This window comes from Ranitomeya variabilis, chromosome 2 (assembly GCF_051348905.1).
Source record: "Ranitomeya variabilis isolate aRanVar5 chromosome 2, aRanVar5.hap1, whole genome shotgun sequence".
Lineage (NCBI taxonomy): Eukaryota > Metazoa > Chordata > Amphibia > Anura > Dendrobatidae > Ranitomeya > Ranitomeya variabilis.
Genome location: NC_135233.1, coordinates 387,068,936 through 387,096,151, shown reverse-complemented (window position 1 = coordinate 387,096,151; position 27,216 = coordinate 387,068,936). Strand labels below are relative to the sequence as shown.

The window sequence follows — 27,216 nt, the reverse complement described above, 5'->3', positions numbered from 1 at the left end:
CGTGACGCCGCCAAATCAGCCCGATCCCTGTGGAATGCTGGGAGGTGCGGAGTTCTGCAGGACGCGGGGCGCGTTGGGATTTGTAGTCCGCTGGTTGCTCGCCAGTTCAGTATTGAGGCGATGGAGCAGGATCAGGACTACAAGTCCCGGCATTCCCTGCGCCGGCCCCACCTGTGGCTGCGGAGATACCTGCGTGTCCTGGAATGTGGGGGCGGGGCCTGCGCCGAGACTTCGCCAACTAACAAGAGAGGAGAAAAGTCTCCCCGAAAGTGTAAAGAGGGGGCGACGGCCGGAGAGTAGGTGAGAGAGACCCCCTGAGAGCGGCAGTACTCTGCAGGGGGGAGACAGCTCTGCAGGGGGGTGTCTGGGGGGAGACAGCTTTGCAGGGGAATGCTCTGTGGGAGGGGGGTGTCTTGTGGGAGGGTGGGACGATCTGTGGGAGGGGGGTGTCTTGTGGGAGGGTGGGAAGCTCTGTGGGAGTGGGGTGTCTTGTGGGAGGGTGGGACGATCTGTGGGAGGGGGGTGTCTTGTGGGAGGGTGGGACGCTCTGTGGGAGGGGGGTGTCTTGTGGGAGGGTGGGACGCTCTGTGGGAGGGGGGTGTCTTGTGGGAGGGTGGGACGATCTGTGGGAGGGGGGTGTCTTGTGGGAGGGTGGGACGCTCTGTGGGAGGGGGGTGTCTTGTGGGAGGGTGGGACGATCTGTGGGAGGGGGGTGTCTTGTGGGAGGGTGGGACGCTCTGTGGGAGGGGGGTGTCTTGTGGGAGGGTGGGACGCTCTGTGGGAGGGGGGTGTCTTGTGGGAGGGGGGTGTCTTGTGGGAGGGGGGAACGCTCTGTGGGAGGGGGGTGTCTTGTGGGAGGGCGGGACGCTGTGTGGGAGGGTGGGACGCTCTGTGGGAGGGGGGTGTCTTGTGGGAGGGGGAGATGCTCTGTGGGGGTGTGTGCTGGAATGTGGGGGCGGGGCCTGCGCTGAGACTTCGCCAACTAACGAGAGAGGAGAAAAGTCTCCCCGAACGTGCAAAGAGGGGGCGACGGCCGGAGAGCAGGTGAGAGAGACCCCCTGAGAGCGGCAATACTCTGCAGGGGGGAGACAGCTCTGCAGGGGGGTGTCTGGTGGGGGAGACAGCTCTGCAGGGGGATGTCTTGGGTAGACAGCTCTGCAGGGGGATGTCTTGGGGGGAGACAGCTTTGCAGGAAAACGCTCTGTGGGAGGGGGGTGTCTTGTGGGAGGGGGGTGTCTTGTGGGAGGGTGGGATGCTCTGTGGGAGGGGGGGTGTCTTGTGGAAGGGGGAGACGCTCTGTGGGAGGGTGGGACGCTCTATGGGAGGGGGGTGTCTTGTGGGAGGGTGGGACGCTGTGTGGGAGGGTGTGACCCTCTGTGGGAGGGGGGTGTCTTGTGGGAGGGGGAGATGCTCTGTGGGGGGGTGCTGGAATGTGGGGGCGGGGCCTGCGCCGAGACTTCGCCAACTAACGAGAGAGGAGAAAAGTCTCCCCGAACGTGCAAAGAGGGGGCGACGGCCGGAGAGCAGGTGAGAGAGACCCCCTGAGAGCGGCAATACTCTGCAGGGGGGAGACAGCTCTGCAGGGGGGTGTCTGGTGGGGGAGACAGCTCTGCAGGAGGATGTCTTGGGGGAGACAGCTTTGCAGGGGAACGCCCTGTGGGAGGGGGGTGTCTTGTGGGAGGGTGGGACACTGTGGGAGGGGGGTGTCTTGTGGGAGGGGGAGACGCTCTGTGGGGGGTGTCTTGTGGGAGGGGGAGACGCCCTGTGGGAGGGGGAGACACTCTGTGGGAGGGGGGTGTCTTGTGGGAGGGTGGGACGCTCTGTGGGATGGTGGGACACTGTGTGGGAGGGTGGGACGCTCTGTGGGAGGGGGGTGTCCTGTGGGACGCTCTGTGGGAGGGGGTTGTCTTGTGGGAGGGGGAGACGCTCTGTGGGGGTGTGTATGGAATGTGGGGGCGGGGCCTGCGCCGAGACTTCGCCAACTAACGAGAGAGGAGAAAACTCCCCGAACATGTAAAGAGGGGGCGACGGCCGGAGAGCAGGTGAGAGAGACCCCCTGAGAACGGCAATACTCTGCATGGGGGAGACAGCTCTGCAGGGGGTGTCTGGTGGGGGAGACAGTTCTGCAGGGGGGTGTCTGGTGGGGGAGACAGCTCTGCAGGGGGATGTCTTGGGGGAGACAGCTTTGCTGGGGAACGCTCTGTGGGAGGGGGGTGTCTTGTGGGAGGGTGGGATGCTCTGTGGGAGGGGGGTGTCTTGTGGGAGGGTGGGACGCTCTGTGGGAGGGGGGTGTCTTGTGGGAGGGGGAGACTCTCTGTGGGGGGGTGTCTTGTGGGAGGGTGGGACGCTCTGTGGGAGGGGGGAACGCTCTGTGGGAGGGGGGTGTCTTGTGGGAGGGTGGGACGCTGTGTGGGAGGGTGGGACGCTGTGTGGGAGGGGGGTATCTTGTGGGAGGGGGTGTCTTGTGGGAGGGGGAAACGTTCTGTTTGAGGGGGGTGTCTTGGGAGGGGGAGACGCTCTGTGGGAGGGTGGGACGTTCTGTGGGGGGGGGTGTCCTGTGGGAGGGTGGGACGTTCTGTGGGGGGGGGGTGTCTTGTGGGAGGGTGGGACGCTCTGTGGGAGGGGGGTATCTTGTGGGAGGGTGGGACGCTCTGTGGGGGGGATGTCTTGTGGGAGGGGGAGACGCTCTGTGGGAGGGGGGTGTCTTGTGGGAGGGTGGGATGCTCTGGGGGGGTGTCTTGTGGGAGGGTGGGACGCTCTGGGGGGTGTCTTGTGGGAGGGTGGGACGCTCTGTGGGAGGGGGGTGTCTTGTGGGAGGGTGGGGACTCTGTGGGAGGGGGGTGTCTTGTGGGAGGGGGGTGTCTTTTGGGAGGGTGGGACGCTCTGTGGGAGGGGGGTGTCTTGTGGGAGGGTGGGACGCTCTGGGAGGGGGGTGTCTTGTGGGAGGGTGGGATGCTCTGGGAGGGTGGTGTCTTGTGGGAGGGGGGAACACTCTGGGAGGGGGGTGTCTTGTGGGAGGGGGGAATGCTCTGTGGGAGGGGTGTGTCTTGTGGGAGGGGGGAACGCTCTGTGAGAGGGGGCGTCTTGTGGGAGGGGGGTGTCTTGTGGGAGGGTGGGACGCTCTGTGGGAGGGGGTGTTTTGTGGGAGGGGGTGTCTTGTGGGAGGGTGGGACGCTCTGTGGGAGGGGGTGTCTTGTGGGTGGGGGGTGTCTTGAGGGAGGGGGGTGTCTTGTGGGAGGGTGGGACGCTCTGTGGGAGGGGGTGTCTTGTGGGTGGGGGGTGTCTTGAGGGAGGGGGGTGTCTTGTGGGAGGGTGGAACGCTCTGTGGGAGGGGGGAACACTCTGGGAGGGGGGCGTCTTATGGGGGGTTGGAACGCTCTACGGAGGATGTTGTGTGGGGGAGAGGAAAGCTCTACAGGGGATGTCTGGAAACCTCTGCGGAGGGTTGTTGTGGGTGGGAGGAATGCTCTGCAGGGGACGGTTGTTGTCTGTGGGATGGGGGGGGCGGCGTTGTTTGGGGGTTGACGCTCTGCAGTAATTGGGGTGAAGATTATTTTGGGATTAGCCCTTCATCTCCTATTCATAGGATGGTGTGTAAGTTCCCAATGTCTGGGGGTCTGACCCACAGATTCCAAATGTTTTCCGCCTCTGCAGCCCCCATCCTGATTGCTGCGAAGGTGGCCCTTCTGCCTTCATTGTGTGCGGAACTGTGTTCTCTTGCGCTTGTAAGCGCTGCTCTGGCTGGATTGTGGATCGTGTTGTTGGCTCCTGCTCTGCTGCGGCTGCTCCTACGATTCTTCTTGTGGGAGGGTGGGACGCTCTGTGGGAGGGGGTGTCTTGTGGGAGGGTGGGACGCTCTGTGGGAGGGGGTGTCTTGTGGGAGGGTGGGACGCTCTGTGGGAGGGGGGGAACGCTCTGTGGGAGGGGGTGTCTTGTGGGAGGGTGGGATGCTTTGTGGGAGGGGGTGTCTTGTGGGAGGGTGGGACGCTCTGTGGGAGGGGGTGTCTTGTGGGAGGGTGGAATGCTCTGTGGGAGGGAGGTGTCTTGTGGGAGGGGGGTTTCTTGTGGGAGGGTGGAACGCTCTGTGGGAGGGGGGTGTCTTGTGGGAGGGTGGAACGCTCTGGGAGGGGGGTGTCTTGTGGGAGGGTGGAACGCTCTGTGGGAGGGGGGTGTCTTGTGGGAGGGTGGAACGCTCTGTGGGAGGGAGGTGTCTTGTGGGAGGGGGGTTTCTTGTGGGAGGGTGGAACGCTCTGTGGGAGGGGGGTGTCTTGTGGGAGGGTGGAACGCTCTGTGGGAGGGGGGTGTCTTGTGGGAGGGTGGAACGCTCTGTGGGAGGGGGGTGTCTTGTGGGAGGGTGGAACGCTCTGTGGGAGGGGGGTGTCTTGTGGGAGGGCGGAACGCTCTGTGGGAGGGGGGCGTCTTGTGGGGGGTTGGAACGCTCTATGGAGGATGTTTGGAAACCTCTGTGGATGGTTGTTGTGTGTGGGGTGGGTGGGAGGAATGCTCTGTGTGTGTGTGTGGGGGGGGGGGGGTGGTGGCGTTTGGGGGTTAACCCTCTGCAGTAATTGGGGTGAAGACTATTTTTGGATTAGCCCTTTATCTCCTAGTGAGTAAGTTCCCAATGTCTGGGGGTCTGACCCAAATGTTTCCCGCCTCTGCAGCCCCCGTCCTGATTGCTGCGGAGGTAGCCGCTCTGCCTTCATTGTGACCGGAGCTGTGTTCTCTTGCACTTGTAAGCGCTGCTCTGGCTGGATTGTGGATCGTGTTGTTGGCTCCTGCTCTGCTGCGCTGCGGCTGTTCCTCACATGCTTCTGCTTCCAGTTCCGGCCACTGGGGTGACGCTGGCGGGGAAGGTGCTGCACTGCTGTTCAGAAGAGACAACCCCTTTAATTGAACCATTTAGGAAAACATTAGAGAAAGTGCTGGAGGTTACTTTACAGACAGTGATGCCCCCACATCTCGGTCTCTCTGAGGCCCCTTGAAGCCCTCGGAGTGAGTAATGGGATCACTGCGGGGAGCGTCCTGTACATTATATATTGTGTGTTTTCAGGGGCTCTGTCTATTTTCTTTGGTAGGGGAGAGATTTATACTACAGTGGCTTGCGAAAGTATTCAACCCCTTGTCTTTGGCATTCTCCTTGTTTTGCTACCTCACAACCTGGAATTTCACTGTTTTATTTACTGTTTCATCAGTTCATGTACAGAACGTGCCGACAACTGCGAACATTTTTTTTTATTGTGAAGCAAACAACAGATTGGGCAAAATAACTGAAAACTTCAGTGTGCATAAGTATTCACCCCTCTAAAGTCAGTACTATGTAGAGCCTCCTTTTGCAGCAATTACAGCTGTTAGTCACTTTGGATAAGTCACTATGAGCTTTCCACATGTTGCCTTTGGGATTTTTGTCCATTCCTCAAGGCAAAACTGCTCCAGTTCCTTCAGGTAACATGGTTTCCTCTGGTGAACAGTGATCTTCACGCCTCCATTGGATTAAGGTCTGGGCTGTGACTCGGGTACTCCAGATCATTTACAAGTTTCCCCATACACCACTCGAGTGTTTTTTTTAGCAGTATGCTTTGGGTCATTGTCTTGTTGGAAGGTGAACCTCTGTCCTAGTCTGAAATCACTGACAGACTGGAATAGGTTTTGCTCAAGAACATCCCTGTATATCGCAACATCCATCTTCCCCTCAATTCGGACTATTTTCCCTGTTGCTGCTGCTGCAAAAAAACATCCCCACAGCATAATGCTGCCACCACTATGTTTCACTGTGGGGATGATGTCCTTGGGCTGATAAGCTTTGTTGATTTGGTGCCAGACATAGTGTTTACCTTAGTGGCCAAAAAGTTAAATTCTGGTCTCATCTGACCACCGCACCTTCCTTCATACATTTGGGGAGTCTCTCACATGTCTTTTGGCAAACTCAAAACAAGCCTTACAAATGTTTGTGTGTAAGTAAAGGCTTCTTTCTGCCCACTCTTCCATAAAGGCCAGCTCTATGGAATGTGTGGCTTATTGTGGTCGTATGGACAGATACTCCAGTCTCTGCTTGGGAACTCTGCAACTCCTTCAGGGTTACCTTTGGTCTCTGTGCTGCCTCTCTGATTAATGCCCGGCTGAGAGTTTTGGTGGCTGCCCTCTCTTGGCAGGTTTGTTGTGGTACCATGTTCTTTCTAGTTGATGATAATGGATTTGATGGTTCTTCAGGGATCATCAGAGATTGGGAGATTTGTTTATAACCCAAACCTGACTTGTTCTTTTCAACAACTTTGTCCCTGACTTGTTTGGAGATCTCCTTGGTCTTCATGTTGTCTGGAGACCTCCTTGGTCTTCGTGGTGTTGTCTGGAGACCTCCTTGGTCTTCGTGGTGTTGTCTGGAGACCTCCTTGGTCTTCGTGGTGTTGTCTGGAGACCTCCTTGGTCTTCGTGGTGTTGTCTGGAGATCTCCTTGGTCTTCATGTTGTCTGGAGACCTCCTTGGTCTTCGTGGTGTTGTCTGGAGACCTCCTTGGTCTTCGTGGTGTTGTCTGGAGACCTCCTTGGTCTTCGTGGTGTTGTCTGGAGACCTCCTTGGTCTTCGTGGTGTTGTCTGGAGACCTCCTTGGTCTTCGTGGTGGTGTTTGGTTAGTGGTGACTCTTGTTAACGGTGTTGCAGCCTCTGTGGCCTTTCAGAAAAAGTAAAGTGTATATACTGACAGACGTGTGACACTTAGATTGCACACAGGGGGACGTCCTGCACTAAGCATGGGACTTATGAAGGGAATTGCTTGCACCAGAAATTTTTAGCAGCTTTATTTTAAAAGGGGTGTATACATATGCACATGCTAATTTTTAGTTATTTGATCCCATATATTCTTATGCCTATATTTTTTTCACTCCATTTACCAACTGATGCATCACATATAAATCGGATTACAAAAATATTTACACACAGGTTGAAATGTAACAAAATAAGTAAAAGGCAAAGGGAGTGAATACTTTTGCAAGCCAGACATGGTTCAGGACATCTATGGGATTTTGAGGAGGGTGGATTCCTATAATCTGAGTCTCTGCTCTCGATGTTATTATATAATTCTGGGATCCGGCCTGCTCTGGCTGTTATGCAACAGTTTCTGTGTATAAAACCAGATTGTGGCCTCGCCCCAGTGATGTCAGGAGCCCGCGCGATGGTGTATGCTCTCCACACGCTGCAGTCCCATGTAACCCCACAGATAACACAGTGATAACTCTTTGGGTACATATAATGGAGTAGTCACATGCAGTCCTATGTAACACAGATAACACAGTGATAACTCTCAGTACAGATAATGTAGTAGATGTCACCTGCAGTCCTATGTAACACCACAGATAAAACAGTGATAAGTCCCTGAGTAAAGATAATGTTGTAGATGTCACCTGCAGTCCCATGTAACACCACAGATAACAGGCAGACTATGGCCTATTGTGACAATTACACTCTCGCCTCTGCTACATCAATCCCTCTCTGTGCGGTCTCTGTTCCTACATGTGTGGATGTCGCAACCTCCTGTTTGGCTCCTCCCTCTCTCAGTTTATATTTCGCACCAGTTTGGCACCTTCACATCCAGACCAGTACATCATGGTGCAGACACAGCAGCGACCGAAACTTACACGGTTTGGGAGTTTGGCGTCATTATCCAGAGGGAAGAACCTGCGCAGCCGCATATGGTGGGTGTACGGAGAGCCCTGCGCCGTGTGTGCGGGGGGCACCATGGAAGGGTTGGGGATGTGGAGGACAGGTGGTTCTATCATCAGTAGGTGAACAGCTTTGGTGGTGTGTAGAACCACCTGTCCTCTACACACCACCAAAGCTGTTCACCTACTGATGATAGAACCACCTGTCCTCTATCATCAGTACCTGGTAAGCAGCTTTGGTGGTGTGTGGAGGACAGCTGGTTCTATCATCAGTAGGTGAGCATCTTTGGTGGTGTGTGGCTGACAGGTGGTTCTATCATCAGTACCTGGTGAGCAGCTTTGGTGGTGTGTGGAGGACATGTGGTTCTATCATCAGTAGGTGAGCAGCTTTGGTGGTGTGTGGAGGACAGATGGTTCTATCATCCGTACCTAGTGAGCAGCTTTGGTGGTGCGTGGAGGACAGGTGGTTCTATCATCAGTAGGTGAGCAGCTTTGGTGGTGTGTGGAGGACTTTTCACAGTTATTAGGCCTTGACCTAAGTTCTGTTAGAAGTTTTTCCCAGCTTTATAGATCTTTCAGGCCTTTTGTCAGAAGATGAAGGCACGCAGTTCTCTGGGCCTCCGTCCGCGCACCATTTGTATAACGGTACAGTCAGGGCTGCGTCCTATACAGAGAGCCGCTGCAAAACCGTTCTATTCCGGTGGGTACCTAGGGTGGACGAAGGCTGTGGCCACTGTGCGGCGTGCATCTCCTGAGGGTACACCTGCCTCAGCGGCCATACATGCAGTGCGGCGGGCCGGTCGTGTGTGGACAGGGACTTATGTGGTTTTCTATATTTTGTGTGGTAGGTGGCAGTAGTATGTGGTGCGACTATCTGGTATTGGTCGCGCAGATACGTCCTCGGACTCTACTGATTGGTCATAGACCTGACCGCTGCCTCTGGGGTATCATGTCCATAGGGTAGTACAGGTAATTAGATCCCAGTTACCCCTCGTCCCTTATGGGGTCTGGGGGCTTTAGTGAGATTTTAGGGTTGAACGATGCCGGACTGGAGCTGGAGATCAGCAGTGACGTGTGACCGCACAAAGGCCGATTTACTGTAGGGTATTTGGGAAGTGTTCGTGCCCCTCTGACTTACGGCTGATCGGCCTGTATACAACATTTACAGGATACAAATGACCAGTCACCAAATAACATCACTGTACAGATATAACCGCCATACGGCTACTGATAAAATCTAATAAAATAACACTGCTATACAGAGGCAAATACCCCCACACCGTGATCTCCGCAGAGTGACTGAACACCACAATATGACCCCCGTACAGTGAGCACCGTGGTAGATATCGTGGTGACTCACAGTTCATGGTCTCCCTGATCATAGTCATTCATTTACCATTTTCTTCTCCATGTGGCCCAGACGACCATCAGGACTTTAATCATTCAAGACTTTTCTCAGAAGAATGTACAGACACAATGATCAGGCCTCCATAGAGTAATAGTGCCCCCCCCCCCATTTCTCCATGTGGCAATGCTGCCCGACCCTGGGTGCCCTCATACAGTGATGCTGCCTCCATACGGCTATGTTCCCCTGCCTTCCCAACCTGGCTGCATCCCTACGATATTGCCTCCCCATCTACCTCCATACAGAGATATTGCCCCCCCATCTGCCTCCATACGGAGATATTGCCCCCCCATCTGCCTCCATACGGAGATATTGCCCCCCCATCTGCCTCCATGCGGAGATATTGCCCCCCCATCTGCCTCCATACGGAGATATTGCCCCCATCTGCCTCCATACGGAGATATTGCCCCCCCATCTGCTTCCATACGGAGATATTGCCCCCCATCTGCCTCCATACGGAGATATTGGCCCCCCCCATCTGCCTCCATACGGAGATATTGCCCCCCATCTGCCTCCATATGGAGATATTGCCCCCCCCATCTGCCTCCATACGGAGATATTGCCCCCCCATCTGCCTCCATACGGTGATATTGCCCCCCCATCTGCCTCCATACGGTGATATTGCCCCCCCATCTGCCTCCATACGGAGATATTGCCCCCATCTGCCTCCATACAGAGATATTGCCCCCCATCTGCCTCCATACAGAGATATTGCCCCCCATCTGCCTCCATACGGAGATATTGCCCCCTCCATCTGCCTTTATCTGGGAATAGTGCCTCCCCCTTAAATTGTCCCCTTACACTGACACCGTTAAAGTGAGTAAGGAAGCTGATATTTTTAATGGTCCTGAGGACGTGGAAACCATTATAAGTACCGCGGACCCTAGCGGCAGATTGCCAGACCAGTCCATATTGCTTTTGCAAGAATCTGCAGTTCGTCCCTGGGGGGTTGCCATCACTGAAGATCTTGTGTTGGGACTTTGTACAATGCCCCCTGTGCTGATGCTGAAGACCCCTTATTTGTTTGCCATCAGGAAGAGCACAGACAAGGAAGATACCAGCTGATTACCAGGGACGAGACGTCATCTGTGTAACCCTGACCCAAATATCTTCCTGATTACATATCGTGTATTATTACAGGAGGCGGCCATTATAGCGTCACCTCCACTGGTGGTTTTCCATCTTTGGCAATGTTGCCTCTTCTCCTCAGACATTGTTGGGTGCGGTCATCCTGTCGCTGGTGGTCATGTATTAGGCGTTTGTATGGCAAGTGGCAATGGTGCCAAGGAGGAAGCGGCCTCCACCTTCATGTGCTGCCAACGAGGAAATGCACCGACGAGGAAGATGATACCAGCTTCTTACATCAGATGAGACGCCCACTGTAACCCTGACCCAAATATCTGCCTTATTACAAAATGTGTGCTGTTATAGGTGCACCACAGGGTATGGTCACTGGTCCACCATGGACGAGGACCCACAACTCGCTGTCTGAAGTTCCCCAAACCCACTAGATAAAAGCCGGCCGAGCTCCCTGATATCAGTGAAGTTGGCCACTCATCTAATCCGGGTTCAAGGGAACGTCACATTGTAAAATGTGAAGATTAGATTGTAAGCTCTTGGGGTCCGGGATGATGGGAGTTATTTGTTACATGGGCTGTGAGCTTCTGGGTTCCGGGATGATGGGAGTTATACGTTACGTGGGCTGTGGGCTCCTGGGTTATGGGATGATGGGAGTTATTCTTTACATGGGCTGTGAGCTCCTGGGTTCCGGGATGATGGGAGTTATTCGTTACATGGGCTGTGAGCTTCTGGGTTATGGGATGATGGGAGTTATTCATTGTGTGGGCTGTGAGCTTCTGGGTTCCGGGATGATGGGAGTTATTCATTGCGTGGGCTGTGAGCTCATGGGTTATGGGATGATGGGAGTTATTCGTTACATGGACTGTGAGCTCTTGGGGTCCGGGATGATGGGAGTTATTCATTGCGTGGGCTGTGACCTCCTGGGCTATGGGATGATGGGAGTTAATCGTTACATGGGCTGTGAGCTCTTGGGGTCCGGGATGATGGGAGCTATTCGTTACATGGGCTGTGAGCTTCTGGGTTATGGGATGATGGGAGTTATTCATTGCGTGGGCTGTGAGCTCCTGGGTTCCGGGATGATGGGAGTTATTCATTGCGTGGGCTGTGAGCTCCTGGGTTCTGGGATGATGGGAGTTATTCATTGCATGGGCTGTGAGCTCTTGGGGTCAGTAATGAAAGGAGTGATGCATTGTCTGGGTGAGATGTGGAGATTTGATTGTGAGCTCCTGGGGTCAGTGTATCATGTCACCATTCTCTTCTTTAATCTGCAGTCTTTCAGAATTAGGTTTTTGTGTGCTGTTTGTGTGTTTACCACCACTCCCTTTTGCCCCTGGTGTAAGAATCCACCTCCATACTGTCCCGGCCAGGTTCACATGAATCTGTCACATTCCTGGCGTCGGTCTCCCCGCCCCGAGCCTGAGTCACTGGCACCTGATATGTTTCCTTACACCTCCCTCCTCCTGGCTCAGACACTATCTCCTCGGCTTTGGCCCATGCACCCGCCTCTGCTTGCATCTCCACTTTCCCTCTTCTCTAATGGAAGTTCTTCTTCCTAGGACAAAGCTGCTTGGCTGGAGGGACAGGGTCTCTAAGATGGCGAGCGACAACGTCAAATCTGCTCACTCCCTCCTGGACCTGGACTTCCAGTGTAAGTGATGACCTCCAAGTAAATACAGAGCCGAGATGTGCAGAGTATATAGAGGGCTGCCCTGTAGAACCCGGCACAGGCTGTCTATAGAGGGCTGCTCTGTAGGACCCGGCGTGGGCTGTCTATAGAGGCCTGCCCTGTAGGACCCGGCGCTGGTTGTCTATAGAGGGCTGCTCTGTAGGACCCGGTGCATGCTGTCTATAGAGGGCTGCCCTGTAGGATCCTGAGCAGGCTGTCTATAGAGGGCTGCACTGTAGGACCCGGTGCGGGCTGTCTATAGAGGGCTGCCCTGTAGGACCCAGTGTGGGCTGTCTATAGGGGGCGCTTTGTAGGACCCAGCACAGGCTGTCTATAGAGGGCGCTCTGTAGGAGTGCTGCCCTGTAGGACCCGGCGCGGGCTGTCTATAGAAGGCTGCCCTGTAGGACCCAGTGTGGGCTGTCTATAGAGGGCGCTCTGTAGGACCCGGCACAGGCTGTCTATAGAAGGCGCTCTGTAGGAGTGCTGCCCTGTGGGACCCGGCGTGGGCTGTTAATAGAGGGCTGCTCTGTAGGACCCAGCGCAGGCTTACAGAGCAATGTATACAGTTGTGTACATGATTTGGGCTTTATGGAGCCCTAGTATATAAGGCCTTTGTAGGCTTATGGATAGGATGCTCTAAAAAATATATATATACATGGTATATATATGGTCTTATACATGTTGTATATGAGGTGCCGTTTATGAACCAGGTGGTTGCTATATAGAGACGCACATAGTGTATATGGAGCTGTATAAGGCCTGGTATATGTTGTGTGGTGATCTACAAGCCCCTGACCCGGGGTCTGGGCTCCTTATATGCTGTATATAGTGTTTGTCATCGGCAGCGATATAATAAATACAGATGATTGCAGGGTGGAGTATTTGTACAGGGATGGGACTGGAACATTGGGCAACACAGATACCGAGCAGATCCCTCCCGTCCACCCCACGTACATGTGGGCAGAGTTGGCAGAGGAGTCTCCCCAAATTTAAATTCTTAATTATCTCCTTTGATTTGATAGTCGATGAGATAGCTGGTAGCAGGTTGTGCTGTGGGGGAGGGGAGAGGTTTACCTCCTCTACCATCTGATATGAGGACAGGAAGTGTTGTCATGTGGGCACAGACAGATGCACAGGACCCTCAGCCCTGGGAGACAATGTACAGGACCTTGAGTGGGAGCCAGTGAAGTTATTTGTGGGTAGGAGGTTCAGTGCTTTCCCCGGGCGGCAGAGGCTCCTCTTTCCACAATTACTACCAGATGAGGCTTTGGCCGCTCAGTGCCGGGACTCTGCCCATAGCCCGGAGGATGAAATATCTTGGCTGGCTCAGGTTTCTGGCTTGTTTGGGTTGATGGAGCTGTGGTTATTGAGGAGGGACCTTGGTAGATGATTTCCCCTTCGCCATTGATGATGATTTTGTTCTTTTTTTCTCTGCAGCTTTGGCGGCTCATGAGCTGAATATGAAACAGATGGAACTGGATTCAGCCACAGCTAAACTGGATGAACTGAGATGGGAACTGGAGAAGGGGAAGTCGTCCACTATCCCCAGCAAGGTGGAGGTACGACTAATAGGGTCAGTCTGTGACTTTTAGGCTGCAGTCCCTCGGATCTGGTCCGTCTGATGAGTGCTGTCACATTTCCAGTTGATTCAAGTCTAACCCTTGTCTTGTCTCCCTGTAGGGCACAGAAGTTTCCAGTTATCAGAATGCAAATCCAACCTTGTCTCCGTCCCTCACCCGCCGGTCCGTGTCATCACAGAGCCCAACGTCAGTCAGTCTGACATCACCTCTGCATTCGAACAGACCCAGACAAGAGTCTTCCCTGACAGCCCCGATGCCTCCATCTTTGACCATGAACTCCACATCCACTGTGCCCTCCATGTCCTTCAGCTCCTCCCCAAACCTTACACGCAGGTCTTTGCCTTCTGATAGTGGCGACCCCTTTATGACTGTCCCATCCCGACCATCCTGGGGTCGACCTTCATCTCCTCGTCTCCAGTACTATGATCGCCCAACATCGTCCACCACCTCTCGTTTGTCTTCTGGCTCTTATGATTATGGCTATGTGCCTAAGTCAGTGTCGCCTATTCCTGATGGACCACCCATGGGCATGTACACTGAATGGGCTCCACCACAGAGACCCCCTCCAGCCTACGAGATCCCTTTAGGATTCTCCCAGCCTCGCTTCTCAGGTGACGGTAATATTTATGGTGACAACATGATTCGCCTTTTCCTCCATAACTACAGTCAGAAGAGAATAGTAGTCACTTACAGGATGTCCTGCTCTCAGACAGAGCTCCTGCCAGTGTTTTAACTATCGTGGTGATCAGTAGGTTTAGGACATCTTTGTGTTGGGTGTCTAAGTTTGCACGGTTTCCTCTGCAGATGACGTCAGCTCTCTGCGCCGGCGCCCTCCTCACCAACGTAGCTGGAATGAGTCAGACCTCGACACAGTGTACGACAAGAAGACCATGCAAGATAGTGAGTGAGACTTCATGAACGTGGCTCCGACTCCAGTAGGACGTATTTTCCCTTTCACATTTTTATTTGATCTCTACAGGGCCTGATCGAGTGTCTTTAGGTGGAGTTCCTGTAGTGAAGGCCTGGAGGGAAACCAGCCTAGACCCGACCCCGGTAAAGAGCAAGGTGGGTGAAAAAACAGAGCAGGACAACAATGACCCGGTAGGGTGGGTGCAGGACGTTTTGCATACATTCTGCATTGGGTGTGCAATTATTCACGTTGAGTAACAGGTAATTCACACGTGAATCTCTGGTGTAAGATGATCCCTCGGCCCAAGCCGTCCTCACATGTGATGGGATCTGGTTGGCAGATCAGCCTCAGGCCGGGTTGTCACTATTCTGGTAACCAGTAGACAGTTGTGAGTCATTGTGTTCTGCGCCCCCAGGCCTGCGTGACACAGAATGTTCTACAGACAGAGGCCAATATGTTCAGGTTATACAAAAATAGCTTTGTGCAAAGTCAGGGAGTGGGGGAATCTTCTTTCAATATCTTCATGTTTCATTCACAGTGATGCAGGATAAGGGTCATACAAGAGTGATGATGCATGGGTGGGACGTGCCTAACTGAGGTGCTCAAATCGGGGTCCCATGTAGGTGATGAGTCATTTGGTGTAACAACTGATTACATTTTCTCTCCCCTCAGGGCGATGTGTCCGTCTCCTCTACACTCCCTCGGGGCTACAAGTTCTCCTCTACAGACCGCATTTCTCAAGGGCCTGATCCTGTTTGGAAGTCTGGAGCAGGAACCTTGCCCAGATCTCTTCCCTCTCAGCAGCCCATTTCCCGCATTCCTGTCCCTCCACCAGGAGGTCGGGGTCAGCCGCACAGACCTCTGCCCCTCTCAATGATCTTCCGTTTACAGAATGCATTCTGGGAGCACCAGGCTCCACCTCAGATGTATTCATCTACTCCAATGAATATGCCACCTGTAGCACCAGTGTCCATTCCTGTGGTACCAGACCTTCCCATTCCTGTGGCAACAGTTGTGACCCCACCTGCAAATGAAGAGGTCCCCCGGCCTTTAAGCCCCACTCGCCTTCAGCCGCAACTGCCCCCATCACTAGCAGAGGTACAGCGGGTCCTGGAAGATATTCCGCGACCACTAAGAAGACGAGGGTCTCAGGAGCACACTGCACAGGCTCCCCCTCTTCCTTCAGACCGACGGCAGTACCGGCAAATCATGGGACGACTCTTTGGAAAGGCAACTCCTAAATCCTCTTCTGTTCCAGAACAGACAAAAACTGATGAAAAACTTCAAGGATCTGGAAACAGAGCTGTTCCCTCCTTTGAAGAACAAGTTACAGAGGCAGAGATTATTTCCAGAATGAAGACTATTCCTGAGGAGCCTAGGAATGAAGAAAAGCCTGAAGCCACCACCTACAAGCCTACAGTTATTCCTGAGGACCCTGTCTGCATCATTCTGGAGTCCTCAGAGTCCCGTGTAGGCGCCACAGCTCCAGAGGTGGAATTCAGTGTTCCAGTTGTAGTCAGCGGAGGACAAACCCTGGTAAGAGAAGGTCTAATTACAACAAAGACCATGTTGGTTGCAAAGCTAGATAATAAAGATTTGACTTCTGCTTTGTTTTAGGAAATACGTTCAGCTTTGAAAGGTCGTAATCCTCCACGAATGGCTCGGCCCAGACGTGCCCGGCTAGATCCGTTAATTCTGCTACTTGATGGGGCACTAACTGGGGAGCTGGATGTGGTCACGCAGGCTTTGAGGGAGGTAGGTCATATGAACCAGAAGTGAGGGCAGCAGAAACACAAGAGGTTGGGTTATTTTTGATAGGTGACATCTGTATCTTGATCATAATTCTGGGGATGGGACATAGAGATGACTGCAGAGAAAACGGGATGGTGCCTCTAGGGTCTCTGTATATGACCATAGTGTTCCCTCCAGAGAGTCTGGTTAGTTGATTCATAGCAAGTCTAATGCCTCTGGCTTGGGCTGCACTTTATACATTGGCAGCTATAATAAATATATATGTATGTATGTATGTATGTATGTATATATAGAGAGAGAGAGAGAGACCAAAAGTTTGGACACACCTTCTCATTTTAAAGATTTTTCTGTATTTCCATGACTATGAAAATTGTACATTCACACTGAAGGCATCAAAACTATGAATTAACACATGTGGAATTATATATTTAACAAAAAAGTATGAAATTATGTCTTATATTCTAGGTTCTTCAAAGTAGCCACCTTTTGCTTTGATGACTGCTTTGCACACTCTTGGCATTCTCTTGATGAGCTTCAAGAGCTAGTCACCGTGAATGGTCTTCCAACAATCTTGAAGGAGTTCCCAGAGATGCTTAGCACTTGTTGGCCCTTTTGCCTTCACTCTGCGGTCCAGCTCACCCCAAACCATCTCGATTAGGTTCAGGTCTGGTGACTATAGAGGCCAGGTCATCTGGTGTAGCACCCCATCATTCTCCTTCTTGGTCATATGGCCCTTACACAGCCTGGAGGTGTGTTTGGGGTCATTGTCCTGTTGAAAAATAAATGATGGTCCAACTAAACGCAAACTGGATAGAATAGCATGCCGCTGCAAGATGCTGTGGTAGCCATGCTGGTTCAGTATGGCTTCAATTTTGAATAAATCCCCAACAGTGTCACCAGCAAAGCACCCACACACCATTACACCTCCTCCTCCATGCTTCACGGTGGGAACCAGGCATGTAGAGTCCATCCGTTCACATTTTCTGCGTCGCACAAAGACACGGTGGTTGGAACCAAAGATCTCAAATATGGACTCATCAGACCAAAGCACAGATTTCCACTGGTCTAATCTCCATTCCTTGTGTTCTTTAGCCCAAACAAGTCTCTTCTGCTTGTTGGCTGTCCTTAGCAGTGGTTTCCTAGCAGCTATTTTACCATGAAGGCCTGCTGCACAAAGTCTCCTCTTAAGGGCTCATACTCACTTGTGCGAGACTCGGATGAGTCTCGCACGGCAATACCCGGCGCTGCTGCCGGCACTCAGATCAGAGCGTGCGGCTGCATAGGAATACATGCAGCCGCACACTCCGCTTATCTGTGCCAGGTGCAGTGCCGGGTATTGCCGTGCGAGACTCATCCGAGTCTCGCGCAAGTGAGTTTGAGCCCTATCAGTTGATGTGTCTGCTACTAGAACTCTGTTGCATTGACCTGGTCTCTAATCTGAGCTGCTGTTAACCTGCGATTTCTGAGGCTGGTGACTCGGATAAACTTATCCTCAGAAGCAGAGGTGACTCTTGGTCTTCCTTTCTTGGGGCGGTCCTCATGTGAGCCAGTTTCTTTGTAGCGCTTGATGGTTTTTGCCACTGCACTTGGGGACACTTTCAAAGTTTGCCCAATTTTTCGGACTGACTGACCTTAATTTCTTAAAGTAATGATGGTCCCAACCCCATTTATAAGGCAAGAAATTCCACTTATTAAACCTGACAGGGCACACCTGTGAAGTGAAAACCATTCCCGGTGACTACCATATTTTCCGGCGTATAAGACGACTTTTTAACCCCTAAAAATTGTCCCAAAAGTCGGGGGTCGTCTTATACGCCAGGTACGGCATGTGCAGGGAGCGATCCTGGATGTTCCCAGGGTCTGAAGGAGAGGAAACTCTCCTTCAGGCCCTGGGATCCATATTCATGTAAAAAATAAAGAATAAAAATAAAAAATATGTATATACTCACCCCTCCGAGAAGCCTGGCTGTCACCGCTGCAAGCGTCTGCCTCCGTTCCTAAGAATTGCAGAGCGTGAAGGACCTTTGATGACGTCACGGTCAGGTGACCGGTCACATGAGCGGTCACGGACCAATCACAGGACTGCGACGTCATCGAGGGTCCTTCATGCTCTGCAATTCTTAGGAATGGAGGCAGACGCTTGCAGCAGTGACAGCCAGGCTTCTCGGAGGGGTGAGTATATACATATTTTTTATTTGTATTCTTTATTTTTAACATGAATATGGATCCCAGGGCCTGAAGGAGAGTCTCCTCTCCTTCAGACCCTGGGAACCACACGCCGTATAAGATGACTGGGCGTATAAGAAGACCCCCTTCTTATACAGCGGGCATATCCCAAATTCCATATTTTATATGGAAAAGTTGGGGGTCGTCTTATACGCCCAGTCGTCTTATACGCATATCCCAAATTCCATATTTTATATGGAAAAGTTGGGGGTCGTCTTATACGCCCAGTCGTCTTATACACCAGAAAATACGGTACCTCTTGAAGCTCATCAAGAGAATGCCAAGAGTGTGCAAAGCAATCATCAAAGCAAAAGGTGGCTATTTTGAAGAACCTAGAATATAAGACAGAATTTCATTTGTTTCACACTTTTTTGTTAAGTATATAATTCCACGTGTTAATTCATAGTTTTGATGCCTTCAGTGTGAATGAACAATTTTCATAGTCATGAAAATACAGAAAAATCTTTAAATGAGAAGGTGTGTCCAAACGTTTGGTCTGTACTGTATATAAAAGCATTTGTGATAGAGATCTCTGTAGGCATTGATGAGTGTTAAATTTATTAACCTCATATTATGTGATACTGATTTATTTATATTTAGTCCATTAGTATAAGACATATAGCGTGTGTTTGCACATTTTTTGCCAATTACATTTGATTGATGTTTGGGGGTGTTTTGTATTTATACTGCTTTTAATTGATTTTATGGTTGTAATGTGTTTTTTTGCTTGTAATAAAAATTGTTCTTTACATTTTCCATAAAATTGTAGCAGGTGTGCATGTTTCATTGCATGGGTTCTTTTTCTCTTTATTTGATTCAAATTTATTAACCTCAACATCTCTATATTTAGTCGTACACTTCCAGCAACATACAGTTAGCTCCATATATATTTTGACAGACACAACATTTTTCTAATTTTGGTTATAGACATTACCACAATGAATTTTATACAAAACCATTCAGATGCAGTTGAAGTTCAGACTTTCAGCTTTCATTTGAGGGTATCCACATTAAAATTGGATGAAAGGTTTAGGAGTTTCAGCTCCTCAACATGTGCCACCCTGTTTTTAAAGGGACCAAAAGTAATTGGACAATTGACTCCAAGGCTATTTCATGGACAGGTGTGGGCAATCCCTTTGTTATGTCATTCTCAATTAAGCAGATAAAAGGCCTGGAGTTGATTTGAGATGTGGTGCTTGCATTTGGAAGGTTTTGCTGTGAAGTAAACATGCGGTCAAAGGAGCTCTCCATGCAGGGGAAACAAGCCACCCTTAAGCTGCGAAAACAGAAAAAACCCATCCGAGAAATTGCTACAATATTAGGAGTGGCAAAATCTACAGTTTTGTACATCCTGAGAAAGAAAGAAAGCACTGGTGAACTCATCAATGCAAAAAGACCTGAGCGCCCACGGAAGACAACAGTGGTGGATGATCGCAGAATAATCTCCATGGTGAAGAGAAACCTCTTCACAACAGCCAACCAAGTGACCAACACTCTCCAGGAGGTCGGCGTATCAATATCCAAATCTACCATAAAGAGAAGACTGCATGAAAGTAAATACAGAGGGTTCACTGCACGGTGCAAGTCACTCATAAGCATCAAGAATAAAATGGCTAGACTGGACTATGCAAAAAAACATCTAAAAAAGCCAGAACAGTTCTGGAAGAACGTTCTTTGGACAGATGAAACCAAGATCAACCTCTACCAGAATGATGGAAAGAGAAAAGCATGGCAAAGGTGTGGTACAGCTCATGATCCAAAGCATACCACATCATCTGTAAAACACGGCGGAGGCAGTGCGATGGCTTGGGCATGCATGGCTGCCAGTGGCACTGGGTCACTAGTGTTTATTGATGATGTGACACAGGACAGAAGCAGCCAAATTAATTCTGAAGTATTCAGAGACATACTGTGTGCTCAGATCCAGCCAAATGCAGCCAAACTGATTGGTCGTTGTTTCATACTACGGATGGACAATGACCCAAAACATAAAGCCAAAGCAACCCAGGAGTTTATTAAAGCAAAGAAGTGGAATATTCTTGAAAGGCCAAGTCAGTCACCTGATCTCAACCCAATTGAGCATGATTTTCACTTGTTAAAGACTAAACTTCAGACAGAAAGGCCCACAAACAAACAGCAACTGAAAACCACCGCAGTGAAGGCCTGGCAGAGCATCAAAAAGGAGGAAACAACGTCTGGTGATGTCCATGAGTTCTAGACATCAGGCAGCCATTGCCAACAAAGGGTTTTCAACCAAGTACTAAAAATTAACATTTTATTTAAAATTATTGAATCTGTCCAATTACTTCTGGTCCCTTTAAAAACAGGGTGGCACATGTTAAGGAGCTGAAACTCCTAAACCCTTCATCCAATTTTAATGTGGATACCTTCAAATGAAAGCTGAAAGTCTGAACTTCAACTGCATCTGAATTGTTTTGTTTAAAATTCATTGTGGTAATGTCTATGACCAAAATTAGAAAAATGATGTCTCTGTCCAAATATATATGGACCTAACTGTATCAGCTAGGTAAATTAATTGAAGATTTCAATTTCCTGAGCAGAGAGGTCCATGTACATTGGAAACATCGCTGTCCTCCCCACAATCTGATACCACCATATACATTGATTACGGTAATTGGAGAGTCCACCATTATCTTCTAAAGCAGTTCCGCCCATAGACATTGCAGACTTTATCATTATCTTCAGGACCAGAACCTTCCTTGTAGATTGGAGGCCTTGTTACAACGTCCTAGAGAAAATTCTAAGCATACACATTGGAGACTTCACCGTCATCTTCTAGAGCCAATTAATCTATGTACAAGAGTCCACCATCTTCTTCTAGAGCCGATTCTTCCATATACATTGCAGATTTGAACATAGTCTCCAGAACCAGATTAATCCATATACTATGGCAACTTTATTTTCGGAAGCTGTTCATATACATTAAGAGACTTTGCCATACATATCCACTAGAGCACTGGCGGACAGAGACAGAAGGGCCCCTTTGCAGGTCCATAGCTCATCATAATGCACAATGCTTTGGTGGTGGAAATGGGCCCCCTAATCTCTTGGGCCCCTGTGTGGTTAGACCAATGGCATGTCACTACCCAGAGACCTTACTATAGTCTTCAGAAGTAGACCCTACCATATGCATTGACGACATCCATCAGCAGCAGCTCCTGGCTTTAGATCTGTCTATATGTATTTTCCGCCTTTGTTGGGTTGCAACATCCCATTTTGATTATATTTGGTGTCCGTGGCCCTTCTAGTTGGAATTCTTGTACAGATTCCTTTTCTTTTTACTGATTTTTCCATTTACTCCTCTTTTAGGTCAAAGATCCGAGCCAGCCGAATGAGGAGGGCATCACTGCTCTTCACAACGCCATCTGTGGGGCCAATTTCCATATTGTTAACCTGCTCCTTAACCACGGTGCCAATGTCAATGCCGCTGACAGCCATGGATGGTAAGATGGGGGGATTACAAACCTGAGGTGATTGGTCATTTACAATGCACAGGTGAAATGATGCAGATCAATTTGTTCTCCTCAGGACTCCTCTTCACTGTGCCGCTTCCTGCAACGACCTTCAGATCTGTTATATTCTGGTGAGACATGGAGCCGCCATCTTTGCTACAACTCAGAGTGATGGTAGTTTAGCTGTGGATAAATGTGATCCCTACAGGGAAGGCTTCAAAGAATGTCTCACCTACCTGACAGGTAAGGCTCCTGCACAGATCCTCTGCTCCTCACCTGTCCCTATGGATCTTCATCCACATGGATTTTCCTCTTCCTCCTTGCAGAGGTGGAGCAGTGTATGGGAGAGACACAGAGTGGAGTCGTCTATGCCTTGTGGGATTACACTGCAGAGTTCGCCGATGAGTTGTCCGTACGTGAGGGTGACACGGTCACCGTTCTCAGAAAAGACGGAGAAGGCGGTACCTGGTGGTGGGCAGCGCTGTGTGGCCGAGAGGGTTATGTGCCCCGCAACTATTTTGGGGTAAGCACCGAACTAATGATGCATTGCAACCAGCGCAGAGTGATCGTGTATATAAAGCTGTGACATTCTGGAAGATCTACAACTTCCAAATAGAATTTTTCATATTCAAATATCCTGTTAATGAACGGAAACATTCTGGCTTACACTCCCCCTTCACTAGAGATTGAGGATCCCTGCCTCCATGTGGTATCTTAGTATCATTCATTTTATAATGTAATATAACTCTATTCCACCGGGTGGCGCTATCGACTGTCACATTCACTGTTATCTTCATTTTTGTGTTGCAGATGTACCCGAGGCTTCGCCCACAGCGCAGTCCTCTGTGAGACGTCAGCAGAAGATGTGTGTGTTCGTGTGTGTACAGGCGGCTGTGTGTTGTGTCTGATTTGTCACTTTTTTCCCCATTCCTCCTTTAGAGTTTTTACAAAATGTCCTTTTTCTAATAAAATGACAAGCAGTGATTGTTTCTATGGTTCCAGTCAAGTTTTCACTTGTAAATGTGTGATTTTTTTTTTCCACATGACTGAAATAAAAAGACCCAAATCACTGCATTTGAGAAGTCCGGCCTCTTGATTCACCTCGGTATCACCTGAAGAGGGGCGCAGTATTGGGTCATTCCATGTCAAGTGGACCAGTGGTCCCCACTCGACCTTCTCCGATTTTGCTGAAAATTTATAAGGATGTACATGTATGTTTGAAAAGAGGTTCTGTAAATTTTTAGGGCCAGATCTCAAATACATTGGGCACTGTTGACCTTTCACTGGAGGTTCCACCAAGCCTGCGGCTTCAGCTAAGAGGATTTTGCAAACTTTGGCACATAGCCATTAGAGTTCTATACTGGCTATGATGCTGAAATTTGGCATACTAGCTCAACTTTTGCTGCTAAACACGATAAAATTATTACTGGCTATGACAAAACAATATTTCGGTCGCAATTTTGTATCAAAGTAGCTTGAAAAACGCGTCGCATAAAATTTATGCCAAACTTTGCCCATATATAACTCAAGACCAAAAACCAATAGTAACTGGTGCTTTGCCCTTTACACCAAACATCTACATGACTTTGCATTGCTGCAATATCATGGTCAAAGCATATGTATTTGTGGAAATATTCACACCCACATATGATGAAAAACTTAAAAAAAACACATTTTACCTATTTTTAGGTCAAATTTCTCAAAGGGTACTCCTAAAATATATTAATTCTGATATAATTAGAAAGAGCACATTTTTCTCTACAAGGATCATTGGGTTTTTTTTTTTTGGAGTCTCTCAGTTTAAGAAATGAGAAATGCCACTGAACATGGTGTTATTTATTAATACGCAATGAATGGTAACTGCACCATTCAAACCCTTGCGTTGGTCCACGGTGGTTATACCACAACCAGTTCCCTAAGAATTGGTATTATAATCCTGTTAAGAATTGTAATAATGCTGTCTTTCGAGAATTGGCAGCCCCATCGCCTAGGAGCCATGGCCGATAGCCGTGCAAGGCGAGCCTCAGGCGGTCTCTTTATCGCAGGTTCCGAAGCCTGAGGGTGGGTGTCTTTGCCTAGGATCCCAAGCCTAATATTGGGTATCTTTTGTTGGTTCCCAAGCCATAATGTTCAGTCTAAGTGGTCTGGAATTGTTGCTGAATTTGCAACATAATCGGTTCAGAGAAGCTGTATTGTCGGCCCATTGCTGTTGCAGCTGGTGCTGGAATTATTGCAATTATTGACTGCTCGGGAATCCAGCATGTATCATTTCTCACAGGCCAGTGAAAGAAGCTAGCTGGTCCATGAGGATGCATAAAATTTATTAATGCATCATGCTCGTCGACTGAAATTTCAGAAATATTTCCAATCCACCAGTTCCTATCGTAAATGCAGGCAATGTATTGCCCTGGCTGGAGGTTTGCAATTGGCACAAAAGGCATTTCTGATCTGACAGATCTATCTACATGGGCAATGAAAGATGATGGGTCATTTGACACCCTTGAAATGCGAATCTTTTTGTCATCAATTGGCACAAACTGGTGATTTTCTCTTGTTCCAGCAATTGTATGTCCATCTTTGAACCTTTCCTCTTGAACTACCCATATTTCGTCAATTTTTTCTTTTGGAAAAAAACTTGATTCCATGCAGTTGCTCGTTGCAAAAGTTGAATAAATCCACCGGGGTCAGTATTTGGTTTTCAGTTGGGCGTTGAAGACTGACACAAGCTGCCAACCTCTTTGCTGTCCCTCCAATCCCATCACAGGGCGACTTTCCATGATTGGTACCAAAAAAATTCCATTCAGCGCTGATACTGAAATCAGCATTGTGGTGGCACAAGTTGAGAAAAATTTTGAAATTTTTGTACTGGGCTGCAGAACCATCGCTGAAATATTGTTTTGTCATAGCCGGTAATAATTTTATCGTGTTAAGCAGCAAAAGTTGAGCTAGTATGACAAATTTCAGCATCATAGCCAGTATAGAACTCTAATGGCTATGTGCCAAAGTTTGCAAAATCCTCTTAGCTGAAGCCGCAGGCTTGGTGGAACCTCCAGTGAAAGGTCAACAGTGCCCAAAGTATTTGAGATCTGGCCCTAAAAATTTACAGAACCTCTTTTCAAACATACATGTACATCCTTATAAATTTTCAGCAAAATCGGAGAAGGTCGAGTGGGGACGATTTTTAAAACTGGTCCACTTGATGTGGAATGACCCTATATATAATTAAACCTCTCAACCCATGTAAATTTTTATAAATGATCTAAATAAGTGAACTGGAGATAAACTAATCAAATTTGCAGATGATGCAAAGCTAGGAGGGACAGCTAACACTAGAGAAGAAAGAGAAAGGATTCAAAAGGATCTAGATAAGCTTGAACAATGGGCAAGATTCTACGTTTGGGTAAGAAAAACTAAAATTACATCTACAGAATGGAAGTAATAGAACTAAGCAACAGCACGTGTGAAAAAGACTTGGGTATACTAATAGATCACAGACTGCACAGGAGTCGTGATGCAGCAGAAAAAAGGGCAAACACAGTTATAGGATGTATTAAGAGAAGCATAGAGTCTAGATCACATGAAGTTATTATCCCCCTCTACTCCTCCTTGGTCAGGCCTCATCTGGAATAATGTGTCCAGTTCTGGGCACCACATTTTAAAAAAATGACCCTGAAAAACTGGAGCAAGCTCAGAGAGGAGCTACGAGGATGGTGAGCGGACTGCAAAGTATGTCCTACGAGGAACAGTTACAGGATCTGGCAATATTTAGGTTGCAAAAAAGAAGGCAAAGAGGAGACTTAACAGCTGTCTACAAATATCTGAAGGGCTGTCAGTGTAGAAGGATCATCATTCTCATTTGCACATGGAAACACGAGAAGCAATGGAATGAAACTGAAAGAAGATATAGATTAGATATTACCAAAACGTTTTGACATTGAGTGTGATCAATGAGTGGAACAGGCGGCCACGAGAGGTGGTGTGTTCTCCTTCAGTGAAAGTCTTCAAACAGAGGCTGGACAGACATCTGTCTGAGATGGTTTAGTGGATCCTGCATTGAGCCGGGGGTTGGACATAACCCTGTAGGTACCTCCCAACTCATAACATTCTATGAAATGAGCAGTCACCATAATCAATTAAACTGGATCCACATCAGGGACTTACAGCACAGACGTCATCAATGTGCTGATATGGGAATGTCTCGGCTGGAATGCGTTCATTTACTATAATGGGGGCATCACACTGGCTGGTGCATAGTACAAGGGACATTGTGTGCTCAGTCTGACCTGGGAGTAATGTTGTCTATACTGAGTTGCTCTTCATACACCGGGAGCAATGATCGCATACACTTGTCATGACTGTTTTCTACACTCAGCCGAACACTTGTCTATACCAAGCTCTCCTCATACATACACATTTAATTACATCTTCCCACCTACTTGTTTTTGTATCTACTCTACCTCCACCCTCCACTGGATTTATCAAGCCAAAGCTGTCAGTTGAAAAGGGGAGGGTGTACATCAGTGTTTCCCTAACTCCAGTTCTCACGGACCCTGTTGTGAATTCTGTTCTCGAGCTCCCTCCTGTGGTTATGAATGGTACTTCGGCGAGTTCTGTTCATGGACTCCCTCTGGTGGCTGTGAGTGGAGCTGCTGGTTCTGAGATTCATTCTCCAGCTGATCTCGTTGAGGCCTTGGCTGGCTGCTCTATTTAACTCCACTCAGATCGTTACTTGATGCCAGCTGTCAATGTCCTAGTACTGGTTCAGTTCTCTTGGATCTTTCAGATGACCTAGCTTTTGCTGAAATAGACAAGTCCTTGCTAGCTTATTTGTTACCACTGTGTTTTTGTCCAGCTTTCTATTATGAGTTTATCTTGTTAGCTGGAAGCTCTGGGATGCAGAGTGGCACCACCGCGCCGTGAGTCGGTGCGGTGGTTTCTTTTGCACACTCTGCGTGGTTTTTTGTTAGTTTTTTATGCTGACCGCAAAGATACCTTTTCTATCCTCAGTCTGTTTAGTTAAGTCTGGCCTCCTATGCTGAAACCTGTTTCATTCCTGTGTTTGTGACTTCCATCTTAACTCACAGTCAATATATGTGGGGGCTGCCTATTTCTTTGGGGAATTTCTCTGAGGCAAGCTAGGCTGTATTTTCTATCTTTAGGGGTAGTTAGCTCTTAGGCTGTGAAGAGGCGTCTAGGCAGAGTCAGGAACGCTCCACGGCTATTTCTAGTTGTTGATAGGATTAGAGGCTGCGGTCAGCAGAGCTCCCACTTCCCAGAGCTCGTCCTGTATTGCTAGTTTGCTCATCTGGTCATTTCTTGTGCTCCTAACCACCAGTTCTATCATAACAGGACCCCACGGGTCATGTTTTCAGGATTTCCGTAGTGTTGCACAGGTGAGACAATTCCTGATGCCTTGATGATACTTCCACTACTTGCACAATACTAAAGAAATCCTGAAAACATGACTTGTG

The 27,216-nt window shown here is 49.4% G+C and overlaps 1 protein-coding gene across 5 annotated transcripts; it reads left to right on the top strand.

Annotated features, from left to right (window-relative positions):
• The first annotated feature begins 6 nt into the window (after positions 1–6).
• PPP1R13L (protein phosphatase 1 regulatory subunit 13 like) lies at positions 7–22,819 on the top strand. Of its 5 annotated transcripts, none has more exons than XM_077286375.1 (12): positions 7–300; positions 11,694–11,785; positions 13,242–13,363; positions 13,485–13,995; positions 14,189–14,284; positions 14,364–14,449; positions 14,967–15,830; positions 15,912–16,049; positions 21,603–21,736; positions 21,822–21,988; positions 22,072–22,268; positions 22,556–22,819. In XM_077286375.1, exons 1-12 carry the CDS (start codon positions 35–37, stop codon positions 22,592–22,594), a joined length of 2,712 nt encoding a protein of 903 aa, XP_077142490.1. In that variant the 5' UTR covers positions 7–34; the 3' UTR covers positions 22,595–22,819. The 5 variants fall into 5 exon arrangements, with proteins under 5 accessions (XP_077142490.1, XP_077142495.1, XP_077142493.1 ...); XM_077286380.1 differs by having other exon boundaries at positions 214–300; positions 13,242–13,377; XM_077286378.1 differs by lacking the exon at positions 7–300 and adding an exon at positions 1,451–1,527.
• The last annotated feature ends 4,397 nt before the right edge of the window (positions 22,820–27,216 follow it).